General features: G+C 38.0%; 1 protein-coding gene across 1 annotated transcript; it reads left to right on the plus strand.

Moving 5' to 3' along the window:
* Nucleotides 1–2,270: 2,270 nt before the first annotated feature.
* Nucleotides 2,271–11,833, plus strand: sav1 (salvador family WW domain containing protein 1). Its single transcript, XM_027174944.2, has 5 exons — nucleotides 2,271–2,782; nucleotides 3,344–3,829; nucleotides 8,459–8,729; nucleotides 8,994–9,149; nucleotides 9,797–11,833. Exons 1-5 carry the CDS (start codon nucleotides 2,686–2,688, stop codon nucleotides 10,008–10,010), a joined length of 1,224 nt encoding a protein of 407 aa, XP_027030745.1. The 5' UTR covers nucleotides 2,271–2,685; the 3' UTR covers nucleotides 10,011–11,833.
* The last annotated feature ends 221 nt before the right edge of the window (nucleotides 11,834–12,054 follow it).

A 12,054-nucleotide genomic window follows, 5' to 3' on the forward strand; every position in this document is an offset into this window, starting at 1 on the left:
TAAGTAACTATGTTATGATGTAAACATGTCAATTTCAGTAAGCTACAGTGTTATATTTAAATAAATTACTTTGGGGAAAGATGATCACATGTAAATCTAAGGAAATTGTGTGGAATAAATCAAAGTGAAAAATAATTTGAAAATAATGACCTTAATACTGTATGATCACCTTTTAACAAATGAACATTGTCTTTTCAAAGTGAAGTTACATCATCATACTACATAAATTCTGTAATAGAATGTATTTATTTTACATCAGTTAACCATCACATCAGATACATATTGGCACAGTATTTGAGAAACTGGCCTCAAGCTAGTGGGTGTGCTTGAAAAGGGAAATAAGCAAACAGTGAAAGACTCATGTCACTCTCCTCTCCTCATCTCTCCTCTCCTCATCTCTCCTCTACTCTCCTAACATCATCTCTCCTCATCTATCTCCTTTCATCTCTCTCCTCTCCTCATCTCTTCTCATCTCTCTCCTCTCATCTCTACTCATCTATCTCCTCTCCTCATCTCTCTCCTCATCTCTCCTCTCTTTCCTCTACTCTCCTAACATCATCTCTCTCCTCTCCTCTCCTCATCTCTCCTCTCCTCTCCTAACATCATCTCTCTTCATCTCTCTCCTCATCTCACCTCTCTTTCCTCATCTCTCCTCTTCTCTCCTCTCCTCATCTCTCTCCTGTCTCCTCTCGTCTCCTAACATCATCTTTCCTAATCTCTCCTCTCCCCTCCTCTCCTCATCTCTCCTCTCTTCTCCACATTATGATGAGCATACCCACTAAATTTTTATAAGGTTTATAAGATCTCTAATGTAAACATTTAAATGGCATGTTATAGATAATTTGTTTATAGGCTAATGTGCAATTCAGTGCACTATGACATCATTCTTGATGTTGTCTAAGATGATTCTTAACGATAATGACGTCTGTAAATGTAAGAACTAAACTAAGAAAAAGTTACTGTACTTTTTTTGACATGTCTTTGATAAGCGTTGATACATTTATACTTTGAGGAAAACAAATAAGAAATATGTGCAACAGTTATCATTGTTATTGCATATGTGATGTTTTTTATCAGAAGGATGTTTATTTCATGCCTGGTTATTAATAGGGTGAATACTACATTAATATAAACAGCAGGAATATTCCAAATGTTATAAATCTAACTTATTTTTAGATTTAGATATAGTCATGTAAGTGCTCCTTTTTGTCTGTAAACAAATTTTATAATAATAATAATAATAATAATAATAATAATAATAATAATAATAATAATAATAACGAAGAAGAAGAAGAAATATTTAATGATATCATTACTCTGAATTCCAATTTTATGTAAACTTTTGTGTGTATGCGTAAAGAACCCATGAGTTTTGTAAGAAGTGTGGCTTTTTTCCCCGAGTTTTTGTGAGCTGAGAACTATGAGCACCTAAATCCCTGAGGACTGTACATGCGTCAATTTTCCCACAAATCCTTGCGGAGCGTTAGAGAAAGACAGAGCGCTATATGTTGTGTTGCCAGGTGTGTAAATATAGCACCCTTTAAACTACAGTGATAGCTTACTTTTTTAACTGTTCCTAATATGTGCGTTGAGCACAAATGCGTACAAAAGATTAGATTAATTACAGATGTTTACACGTGATCGGAAAAGGTATATTCTGTTCATGAGAAGTATCCATACAGAAGTGGATTATTTCTGAATAACATCCCAGGGTGAAGTGTGTTACTTTGCTTATTTCACAATCATTTTAAATTATGTTTAATATTAAGGATTTATTAAAGAACGAGAACAAGACAAGTTTATGTTATCACCAACATTATACCCACTTAATACACACAACTGCAAAACAGTGAGGTTGGTACAAAGGTGCAAGGCTTTGTATTAATTTATATTAAATGCTCTCATCTTTATTCCTATTGTAAAAGCTCTTTCAACGTGTTTGATATGTATATATACGTATATGTATATGTATATATACGTATATATACTTACAGAAAAGTGATATATATATATATATACAATTTTTGTAACATCCAGTAAGTTAAAGATTTATTTGTGTTTTACTACTTGTAACATTATAAAGCTGTTTCTTATACAGTATATCAGCTTTACCAATAACATAAGTATCTATAGAGTATAAAGTTTGACAGGAAATATAATCACTTTAAAACATTTTAAGCGCTCAAAAAATTATGGTGATAGTGGTGTGAGACGAGTAAAAACGTGTTTGGGATATTAGTTGTTACAATTAAAACAAGCACCGTGTTTTAATCGCAGGTCTGGCAACCAGGACTGTATGGGTTGGGTACAGAGCAACAGGCTGAAGCCTACTATAACTTTGACCACTCAAATTTTTTGATAGCTTAGACTCTTTTTGTCTTGTGGTAATTATACTCACTTGACGGTTCAGTTTTTCGATTCGTTGTGATAATGTAAGTAGGATTAGAAACATGAAACTCAGTGTAAAGTGAGCTAGCAAGCTCGTCGTCTGTTTTGTTGTTGTTTCAGCTAACGCTAGCTAGCGAAAGCTGCTCTGAGGTCTAGTGTGAAGTCGATAGCCTGAGAACTGCGGCTTACGTTTGGTCCTCGTTCGAGTTTAAAATGAGTGCCGTTGACGAGCTACTTTTTAGGAAGCCATCAACAAAATGCTTTTGCCACATTAATATCTCCTACATTCACTGAGCTATGATGCTCCCGAGGAAGAAAAGTAAGAACGAAGCGTCCAAACCAGCAGAGGTTCAAGGGAAGTATGTGAAGAAGGAGACGTCTCCTCTGCTCAGGAGTGAGTCGTTCTGATTAAGTCAAATAAACTATTTTTTTTTTACTGTGTAACTATAATGTAAAACCACGCAGGAGATAAAACGGATTGTCTTTGGTGCGTTTTAATACAGTTTAAAGACTCTGCGTGATCCAACATGTACCATAGAGTTTACAGAACTGTAGGTCTGTATTGTGTTTTAATGAGATGCTTTTTTAATAGAATGATCTTAAAAATGCTGTGCAAGACTTTTAACTGTATATTAATTATGTTTTAATGTTGTTTAGATTCTTATACCACTTTTTCTACAGTGACATTCTTAAACCCAAGGTCACTTTGCTATATCCAAGACTACTGACAGACAGTACAAGTGACTACTGAAGGATAAGATCATGGTGTCTTGGGTTGTATTTATCCATTTCACTGAAGCATTTTATGTGGTGAAAGTGTGTGGTCTTGATTGATCTAAACGAGATCATCCAAATGAACCTAGGTTGTAATCTGTCTTAAAACTGACAAAAAAAAAGCTTTGTAGCTATAACAACTTAATTAGCAGCTTTTTCCTTCTGCTATTTTTTCCCCCAGACCTTATGCCCTCGTTTATCCGTCATGGACCAACGATTCCACGGCGAGCAGAGGTGCCAATGACCGAAGCCCCAGCTGTACCAAGTGCCAGTGTGTACCCATTGAGTTCAGCAGCAGGGACGGACGCAGGAGGACTGAAAAGTTTCTTGCGTAATGCGACGCCTCGGCCTCAGCATGAGGTTTCTCGGCGAGACAGCCATCGTCTATCTGCACCAATATATCTTCCACGCTCACTCTCTGACCTTCCTCATGACTACTCCTCTTCTACCCCGTCATTCATCAGTGATGGTGGTCCAATAACTGAGAATGGAGATGTGGCTCGTTACTACTACCCCCCTGAGGCGTACTACGATAACCAGCCCAGGCGCACACGTCGCCCCGATCACTTCCATGATGACTACAGATATTATGAGCACAGCGAGCTCAATTATCCACGAGGCTCTACACAGCCTCAGACGCCCCAACCTCACCATCGTCCCCCTGCAGGTAAGAAGAGTGAGATTACCCAGCATGCCTCTTTCTTATGTGACTAAAGAGACAAGTGTCAAGACAGCAGTGGCACAGGAATATGTAGGATAAAATCAGCTACTTGCAGGGGTAAATGCTTCAAGGGACCTGTTAAAATAATCGGTTGACTCCCTTAGTGCAAATATAATGTTCAAATATTTTGAATTTGGTAGATTCAGTTTGCCATTATATATAACCCTAACCCAGGCTGTTTTTAATTTTTGTCCTAAGCTGAAGTGACTAGTAAAATATGTTATCATTTATAGAATTCAATAGTACATACAATAATTTTAGTAATGGTGGGCTGTGATTTCCCCCCTTTTAACAACATAAAAAACAGATTATTTAATTTATCATGAGAAGCTTCATGCTTAAATTAATTCCGTGCTAGCATGATTTGAGTAACACTTTTGTCCTGAAAGAACGTTCTGTTATAGTCTGTTTTATACAACAGCAAAATACAACAGTAAAAGACCAGATCGAAGTCAGAGTATAAAAAGCTCTTTTTCGAGTCGAGTCTTGAGCCATGATGTATTCCTGATGGCCTTATGTACATCTTCAGATAAGTCTGAATAAACCACTTCCTGCTGATCAGTAATAAAATAGCAAAAGCATATCAGCTCACAAATAGTTCCACCAAGTGGAATGTTGTAAATATTGCTGAATGTTATGCAGTGTTTTTTGTGTGAGTATAAAAAAGCCAAACATCAGTAGTCCTATCAGAATCAGCAGTCATGTGATTAGGCTTAAGGCTGTTAGTTCTATGACATGGGCATGGGTGGACTGCTCAAAACAAACCTTTGACAGCAGTAGATACACACACCCAGAAAAATCTACATCCGTTTTCTGTCATATTGTGCAACTAATGTCTGTTCCATTGGAGAAACTTTTTTCTGTGTGTGTGGGATTGCCAGCATGCAGTTGTAGATCTTTTGCATGTGTGATTGGGTGAGCTTATAAGGCAGGTCCTCACATTACACTGCAGAGAGAGAACACTTTTTAGACAGATACAATTGCAGTTTAAGTATAATTTATAGCTATAATAATAGGGTACATGAGGAGAGGTCAGCCTTGTGGTCATACTGAGCAGATTGGTATGAAAATCACTGTCTAGTCGTCTTTAGTGGATGCCATAAGCTAGGTGTGCGTATCTGTATGTCTGTTGTATCTGAGGTGTGTGTATGTGTGTGGTAATATGAGCTTTTGCATTAAGCAGTTGTCTCCACCCAAAGTTAAATAACTGACACATGCCAAAGACATCATCGGTTGCTATAAATACACACTATACTTATCCATTGCTCTTGTTCTCTCCGTCTCATTCTACTTCTTCAAGAACAGTTCAGGTTTTCTCATGAAACCAGCCTGGTCAGTGTTCCCACACTTCTCTTATATGTATTTGAAAAGCAAAATACTTTTAATAATGCTTCTTAAAATTTTTAAGAAATTTCAAAACGTATTTGTACGTGTCCTATATGATCGGTATGCACAGATGTGGTGGACCTTACAACCAGTTTGCTTGTTTTCTCCTGCTCAGTATTTCCCTCACTATATTCAGGGGTTAAAGTAAAATATCTTAGAAACTAGGGTTGTGTGGGACAGTGACGCTTAGAAAGCTATGTAGCTAAGGGTACCAAAAGACCAAAAAAATGATGATCTGGTGATCCAGTATTCCAGAAGTGGTATAAATATGCGTACCACAAGTGCACATATTAATGCACAAGCATTATGCACTTTTTGGTGATCTACTTTTGATTTCAAAATGATGTATTTCTGTGCAAATGATTAACGATTGTCGACATTAGATATTCTCAACCATATGATCAAATCACACAATGATCATATTTTAATAACATTTCTCTATCAGCAACTAGTGTACGGTAATATTGTAAATAAACATGAGCACTAAAGTTCAAGTAGCTTAACTATTTTACCTAAAATGTAAAACATGCATGTAATGATTTTTTTACGGCACTAGTTATGATCATATATGTTTTAATATTTTGTTTAGAATTTAACAAATAGCCCATTAACAAGTAACAGAAAGACAAAGCTTCTTGAAAATGTGGTTCAGGTCTTGAGGCTTCAAATGCTTATTAGAGGCTTATTATATGTAGCTCTTCTTGTCAGTGTTACTGAGAAACTGTACTAACTGCATAAACTGTACTGAAGACTTGTGCCTTGCAGACATTCTGTAACATTAAATGTAACAAGAAATGGTTAAAAAACACAATGTCTTGTTCATTGTAATTGTCGATAAATTATAGTGGAATAAGTGGACCACTACTTCTGATGTACAATCTCAAAAACTACTTAAAATTTTAACGTTTGTATTTTTTTAAATAAATTTATCATTTTAGCAGTTGCAGTTAAGTGCAGTTAAGACCACTTGAAACAGCTGTCAAGAATACCTACTCATATGAATCGCTAAAGGAGACTTCAGGTCATTAGACTCATTCTGGTGAAGTTCAAGCTTCAACCACCACCCTGCCTTCTCAACACACACTTCATACACAACATAGCATCATTAGCATATACACCGAAATCTTAATAGAGTAGTTTGTGAGGCCAATTCAACCAAGGCTTTTATCATTTAATACTAGGTGTGTACCATATGGATCTTTTCAGACATTCTGGGGCACCTTTGTTTACCCCATAACACACACTGTGGCGGGTGGGGAAAAAATGGCTCTGTGCAGAAACATAATAGTAAAAATGGATAACCTAACACTGCATCCAATTCGCTTACTGTCTGGTCTGAGTTAGTATCCGGGATCAGAATTTGCTATCCCAAATTCTAGTTTGTTGCAATGAGTATCCCAAAGGTACCTGGTCTACTATTTCTGGTAGATTTTTGAAGTGTACATCCATGCCCACTTTTTCATCGAATGTTGCTCACAATACCTTACATGAGGGAAAACGTTTTGTTACAGTTTGCTTCAAATTTTCATTTTGGATATTTTATAGATGTGTAAATGGAAAATGGTAAAGGGAATGGTGAATTACAATATATAGAATAAGGGTTATAAGGGATTAAAGAATGAAGAAAAGCTGAAATGCAATGAGGAGTTTACGGTGATGGTGTGTGTTTCTTGGCAACAACATTTTTTCCATTACATGACACGCTAGTAGTGCCTCAGTACTTGCTGATTAATGTTACTACTATTATTGCTACACACTCAAAAGTATATATTTTTTCTTTGCAAAAAGAAGAATACATACTTTTAGTGCATAGTGGGACACAGCTTAAAACTTTTGTTGGAGACACAAAACTTACCTACTGAGGTATTGTGAACTTCTTGAAGAGACTTGCAGTTTCTTTTTGGTTACACAACCTGGACATTAAATACTGCTACTTATAACTTGCTCATAACCTTGATTTGATTACATGTAATGTTCATGTAAACTGGTGTTGAACACAGTTCTGCATTCAGTTTAGATATCAATACTTCCTTTAGAATCCTTTGCATATAAATGTTTCAGTGGCACTATGATTTATTAAAACATATCGATGACTTGATTAATCTTTCTATTTGCTGGCATTAAAACACGGTTCATAATCATAACAGGTGAAGGAATATGGTCATGCTCTAGAAAGAGGTGTGCCATCTAACAATTGGAGAAATCAGTGAGAGATGGGGTTGATGTAAACTCTGTCTGAATTGACAGTGGCTAGAGATGAACTGGTCAGATTCAGTTGTATTAAACTGCTATTGTGAAAGTGTTTGAAGTTGAAGGTTTCAGAATTGTGATGAAAAGAATGAGTATAATTGCAGTGTGTCTGTGTGTTAGAGCAAGAAGGAATGCCCTCCTTCTTCAGTAGGAGGCGAGGAGCATGGTTTTCCTCACATTCCATCCCTGCCTAAGACTCTCACACACACACACACACACACTCACAGATGTGATCATTGACGTACATAGTCTCACCCAGCTGCAGAATCCACCATAATGGAAGGCAATCTTCTGATGGTGACAGAAAGTGAATGTTAGATTTTCTCTTGTGTTTTCAGTGTATTTCAGTGCTTCGTGTTGACTGATCAGTGAAATTGTTTTGAAAGTTTTGACACTCCCTCAGTCTCTGGGCTCTGTTTCTCCTCTCTTTTATTTTGTCAGAATGATGAGAAAATTCCAACTCAGAAATGGCACATACTCCCAGATGACTTGGACACACACATGCGCACACACACATATATACACACAGACACACACACGCACACACATATGCACACAGAGACACACACACAAATGCACACCGTGAAATGCACACAGTGACACACACACTCTCCCTTGGAGAGTCTCCCAAAACAGGCCAAAATCCCAGAATCAACAGCAGATGTTTGATTGCACATGTAGCTCTACTGTATTTTCTGCACTGATACAATCGCATAAAGAATAGGAGGAAAAGAAAGTCACATTCATGACAATGTGGCATTTTGCATTGCGGATTGGAACGATCTGCCTTTTTTTCTGTTCACATACACATTTTGCAGTAATCTTATTTTGTCAATGTATAACAAGTACAAATCATAATGCAAGCATGTATAGCCAAGTGTTTAACATTAATAGAAACTGCTTGTGTGTCTGTGTGTGCACGCCTATGTGATTTTGTAGCTATTGGACGCATGCAGGCAAAGTCTCTAGGCAACCTGGCGAGTCTGAGTCCAGAAGAGACGGCCCTTCCACCTGGCTGGACAGTTGATTGGACAATTCGAGGCAGGAAGTACTACATCGACCACAACACAAACACTACTCATTGGAGTCACCCGCTGGAGAGGGAGGGGCTTCCACCTGGCTGGGAGAGAGTGGAATCTGCGGAGTTTGGAGTTTATTATGTCGACCACATCAACAAACGGGCCCAATACAGGCACCCGTGTGCACCCAGGTGTGTTTTGTGTGTGTGTGTGTGTATGGCACCTGTGTGACAGAGCTGTGTAAAGTTAAAAAGAGTTTCCGTCAAACAACAGTTTTGTCTGGCTTGTGTTTCGAAATGGAACAGGTTTCACATTCCCATATTGACATTGCTGCTATTCAGAAATATTTTTAACCCCCCCAAAAAAAGTCTGATTTTTACTATATTCTCTGAACCGCCGTGTTTTTGTCTGGCTCTAATGCTTCTTATTCATTTTCCATCTGCCCCGGCCATCAGTGTTCCACGCTATGACCAGCCTCCGCCCCTACCTCCACCAATCACTTACCAGCCCCGTCCCCCAGAGCGGAATCAACCAGTGCTGGTGCCAGCAAACCCCTACCACACCGCCGAGATCCCGGACTGGCTACAGGTATACGCCAGAGCACCTCTGAAGTGAGTTCCCACACATGTACACACACTCAGATGCTTGTACACTAATGAGCTGGGTTTATTGTTCATTTTAGAAGCCCCTATAAGACATAAAGGTTACTGCAAGCCATCTGTCTTTTTTCTTCTCTGACTCAAAAGTTTAGGAAATCTCGCCATGCATGTGATTGTGCCTAATTATTTACCTATACACTGGAATAAGTACATGGTGGCAAGTGCAGAGCTGAACATTGGCATGGTCTAATCTCTACAGTCTAATCTTTACTTTGTGTTCTTACTAAGAAGTGTCAAGTGGCCATTCATGCTTCAGCTGTTTTTATTTTTCAGTGTACACAGTCAGACATAAAGAAGAACTGCCATAACTCATTTACATAACATTAAGAAGATATTAAAATGTCATTTCAAGTGCCAGACTCACTGCACTATTATGAACTCAGATTATAAAGTGTGGTAGTAAAAATCTCCACTTGCAGTGGGCTCTGTGGGTAAAGCAGTGATATTGAGAAATGTAGCCATGCTTGCTTTCCAGCTTGCTTTGATGCAGGGCTATGCTGCTATACATCATTGCTTTATGCAGCCAGTAGATAACATCTTTGTAATCTTTTTTTTTATTAGCCATTGTATCATGCTAGCCCTTTTATTTCTTTTCTTAGGTATGACCACATCCTAAAGTGGGAGCTATTCCAGCTGATGGATTTGGACACATATCAGGGCATGCTGAAGCTGCTGTTCATGAAGGAACTGGAGCGCATCGTTAAATCTTATGAAGCTTATCGGCAGGCGCTGCTCACTGAACTGGACATGCGCAAACAACGGCAGCAATGGTACGCTCAACAGCCAACCAAAAACTTCCCTCACAACATATGAACTGCAGGAGACTGACATCCAGAAACACACATGCCTTAATATGTACACTGCCAAGCCTTCACAGACGTGTGCCTTAGCAAGTGTCCTGCACACACACTCACTCGGTAACATATAGCAGAGGTTCGTAGGGTTCTTACAGACTACACAAGATTTAAAGCGAGAGCTGCAAACCTGCATTTAAGACCTGTATTTCCAGAAGACCTTCCAATCACTATCTTATGATAAGTGCTACAATGACCGTTACCTTCTATACAGTTTAGATACTACCATTTAAATAGACACTACAGTGCCTTTTGGAAATTTGGACCTGTGAATCACCTTCCTGAACTAAATATCTTTCTCACACAGACACGCACAGCTCTTCCTGTGTTTCAATTGTTTGAAGTATGTTATAATCCTGTCTACTTTTCTTCGGCCTGTGCAGCCAATCTGCCTGTAGCACACACACACACTTTTGCCTTCAGCCTATGGACAATGAAGCTTTTATATGGACTTTTCTTGACAATGACAATCCAGCCAGCTCTACTTGTTAAAGGGTTTGATTTTTCCCCAAAGGAATATGTCTTTATTTAAAGACTAGGTTTTGTCAGCAGAAGCATCACATGTGATGCAGGGCAAGTGTGAGCTCTTTTTGCTTCTAGCTTTTTATCTTTATGTATGTCAGTTTATTTCCTGCATAATGAAATTATATATAACTAAACCTTATATAATGTAAAATCCTCTGTTCTGTGTAGCAGCAATATGTTTAAGTCTTTAATTATTGTGAGTATGTGAGAGAGAGGCTGAACGTTGGCATTGCTCATGCACGATCGTTTTTCCACATATGTTAACAATTTTCATACACACAAGCACTCGCATACATCACAAGGCTTATTTGTGTGAGGTGTGTCTGCTGCTGACCGCTATCTGACCTCTGTTATAAACTCACAGATCTTGCCAACTCAAGTCTGTGTGTGTGTGTGTGTGTGTAGGATTGTGTGGGCTTGTGTTTGTGAGAGAGTAAGCAAGGACTTTTACAGAGCATGATTTTCTGTGTAAAGTTTGTACATATGTAAACACCAGCAACATTTTAAGCTAGAAAGCAACACAGAGCCGGTAACGGTGGTTTCACTGAATACCACTTTTTTATTTTATTTTATTAAAGAACATGGTGTCACTGGTGTTATAGCAGCTGTATGCAGCTGTTCCCTTGCTTTCTCTTGTGGAGAAAAATAATTGATTTTTTGCAACAGAACTTTTAACAGAAATTGCAAAAAAGGACTTTCTGGTGGTGGTAAACGTTACCCCTGACTATTACAAGGCACCAACACTGGAGACTCCTTTCAAAAATGTTAAATAAATGTGTCCTTACAGAAAACTCCACATCAACAATTTATCTTGGTCAAAACATTTTAAAAATACATTTATTATTTTCCTTAGATTACTTTTACACATGCACCCTATAAGTCTTGGTCACTTAAGCTTTACCATGTGATATATAATATTAAATAAACACCTGACCAATCAGAACTGAGAAATAAACAGCTCTGTGGTATAATGCAATATAACCTGAACGCTACTTTTTTTTTATTTCTTCCCTGATTTTGGCCAATGTTATGTCATGTCTGTTCCTAAAAGAGGGCTTGAAAAAGCGTCAACTTTACCTTGAATTCCAATATCCTGCATCTGCACATTTGTCCTTCCAGGAAAATATATTGCTCTAGCTAACTCAGGCGTGCATAAACTGAATCAGTATTGTGTTAACAGTGAGCTGTAAAAGCCCTCAGCAGTCCAGCCTTCTCTTCTGTTATGGCTTGTAATAAAGACTGGGGTAAATTTATCAATCTTTGGTCAGTTCTTGTGAAGATTTTAGATATTTTTCTTCTACTCTTAACTCAGGTAACATTTTGTAATGACAGAAAATGGGAACTTGTTTAACAAAGACTAAAATCAGACATTGTAGCCATGACCTGCATGTGCAAGCTATAGTGGATTGATATAACTTGCAGCATTTCTTGGCTTGCAGCACGGCAGGGAAGCACACAGACATACACACTGAAAACAC

This window comes from Tachysurus fulvidraco, chromosome 4, assembly GCF_022655615.1.
Source record: "Tachysurus fulvidraco isolate hzauxx_2018 chromosome 4, HZAU_PFXX_2.0, whole genome shotgun sequence".
Taxonomy (NCBI): domain Eukaryota; kingdom Metazoa; phylum Chordata; class Actinopteri; order Siluriformes; family Bagridae; genus Tachysurus; species Tachysurus fulvidraco.

Bases quoted from the DNA above. Each gene is read 5' to 3' on its own strand.
- sav1 (XM_027174944.2), top strand. From the start codon at position 2,686: ATGATGCTCCCGAGGAAGAAAAGTAAGAACGAAGCGTCCAAACCAGCA. The intron at 2,783-3,343 runs GTGAGTCGTTCT...TTTTTCCCCCAG, and splicing joins GACGTCTCCTCTGCTCAGGA to ACCTTATGCCCTCGTTTATC. The intron at 3,830-8,458 runs GTAAGAAGAGTG...GTGATTTTGTAG, and splicing joins TCACCATCGTCCCCCTGCAG to CTATTGGACGCATGCAGGCA.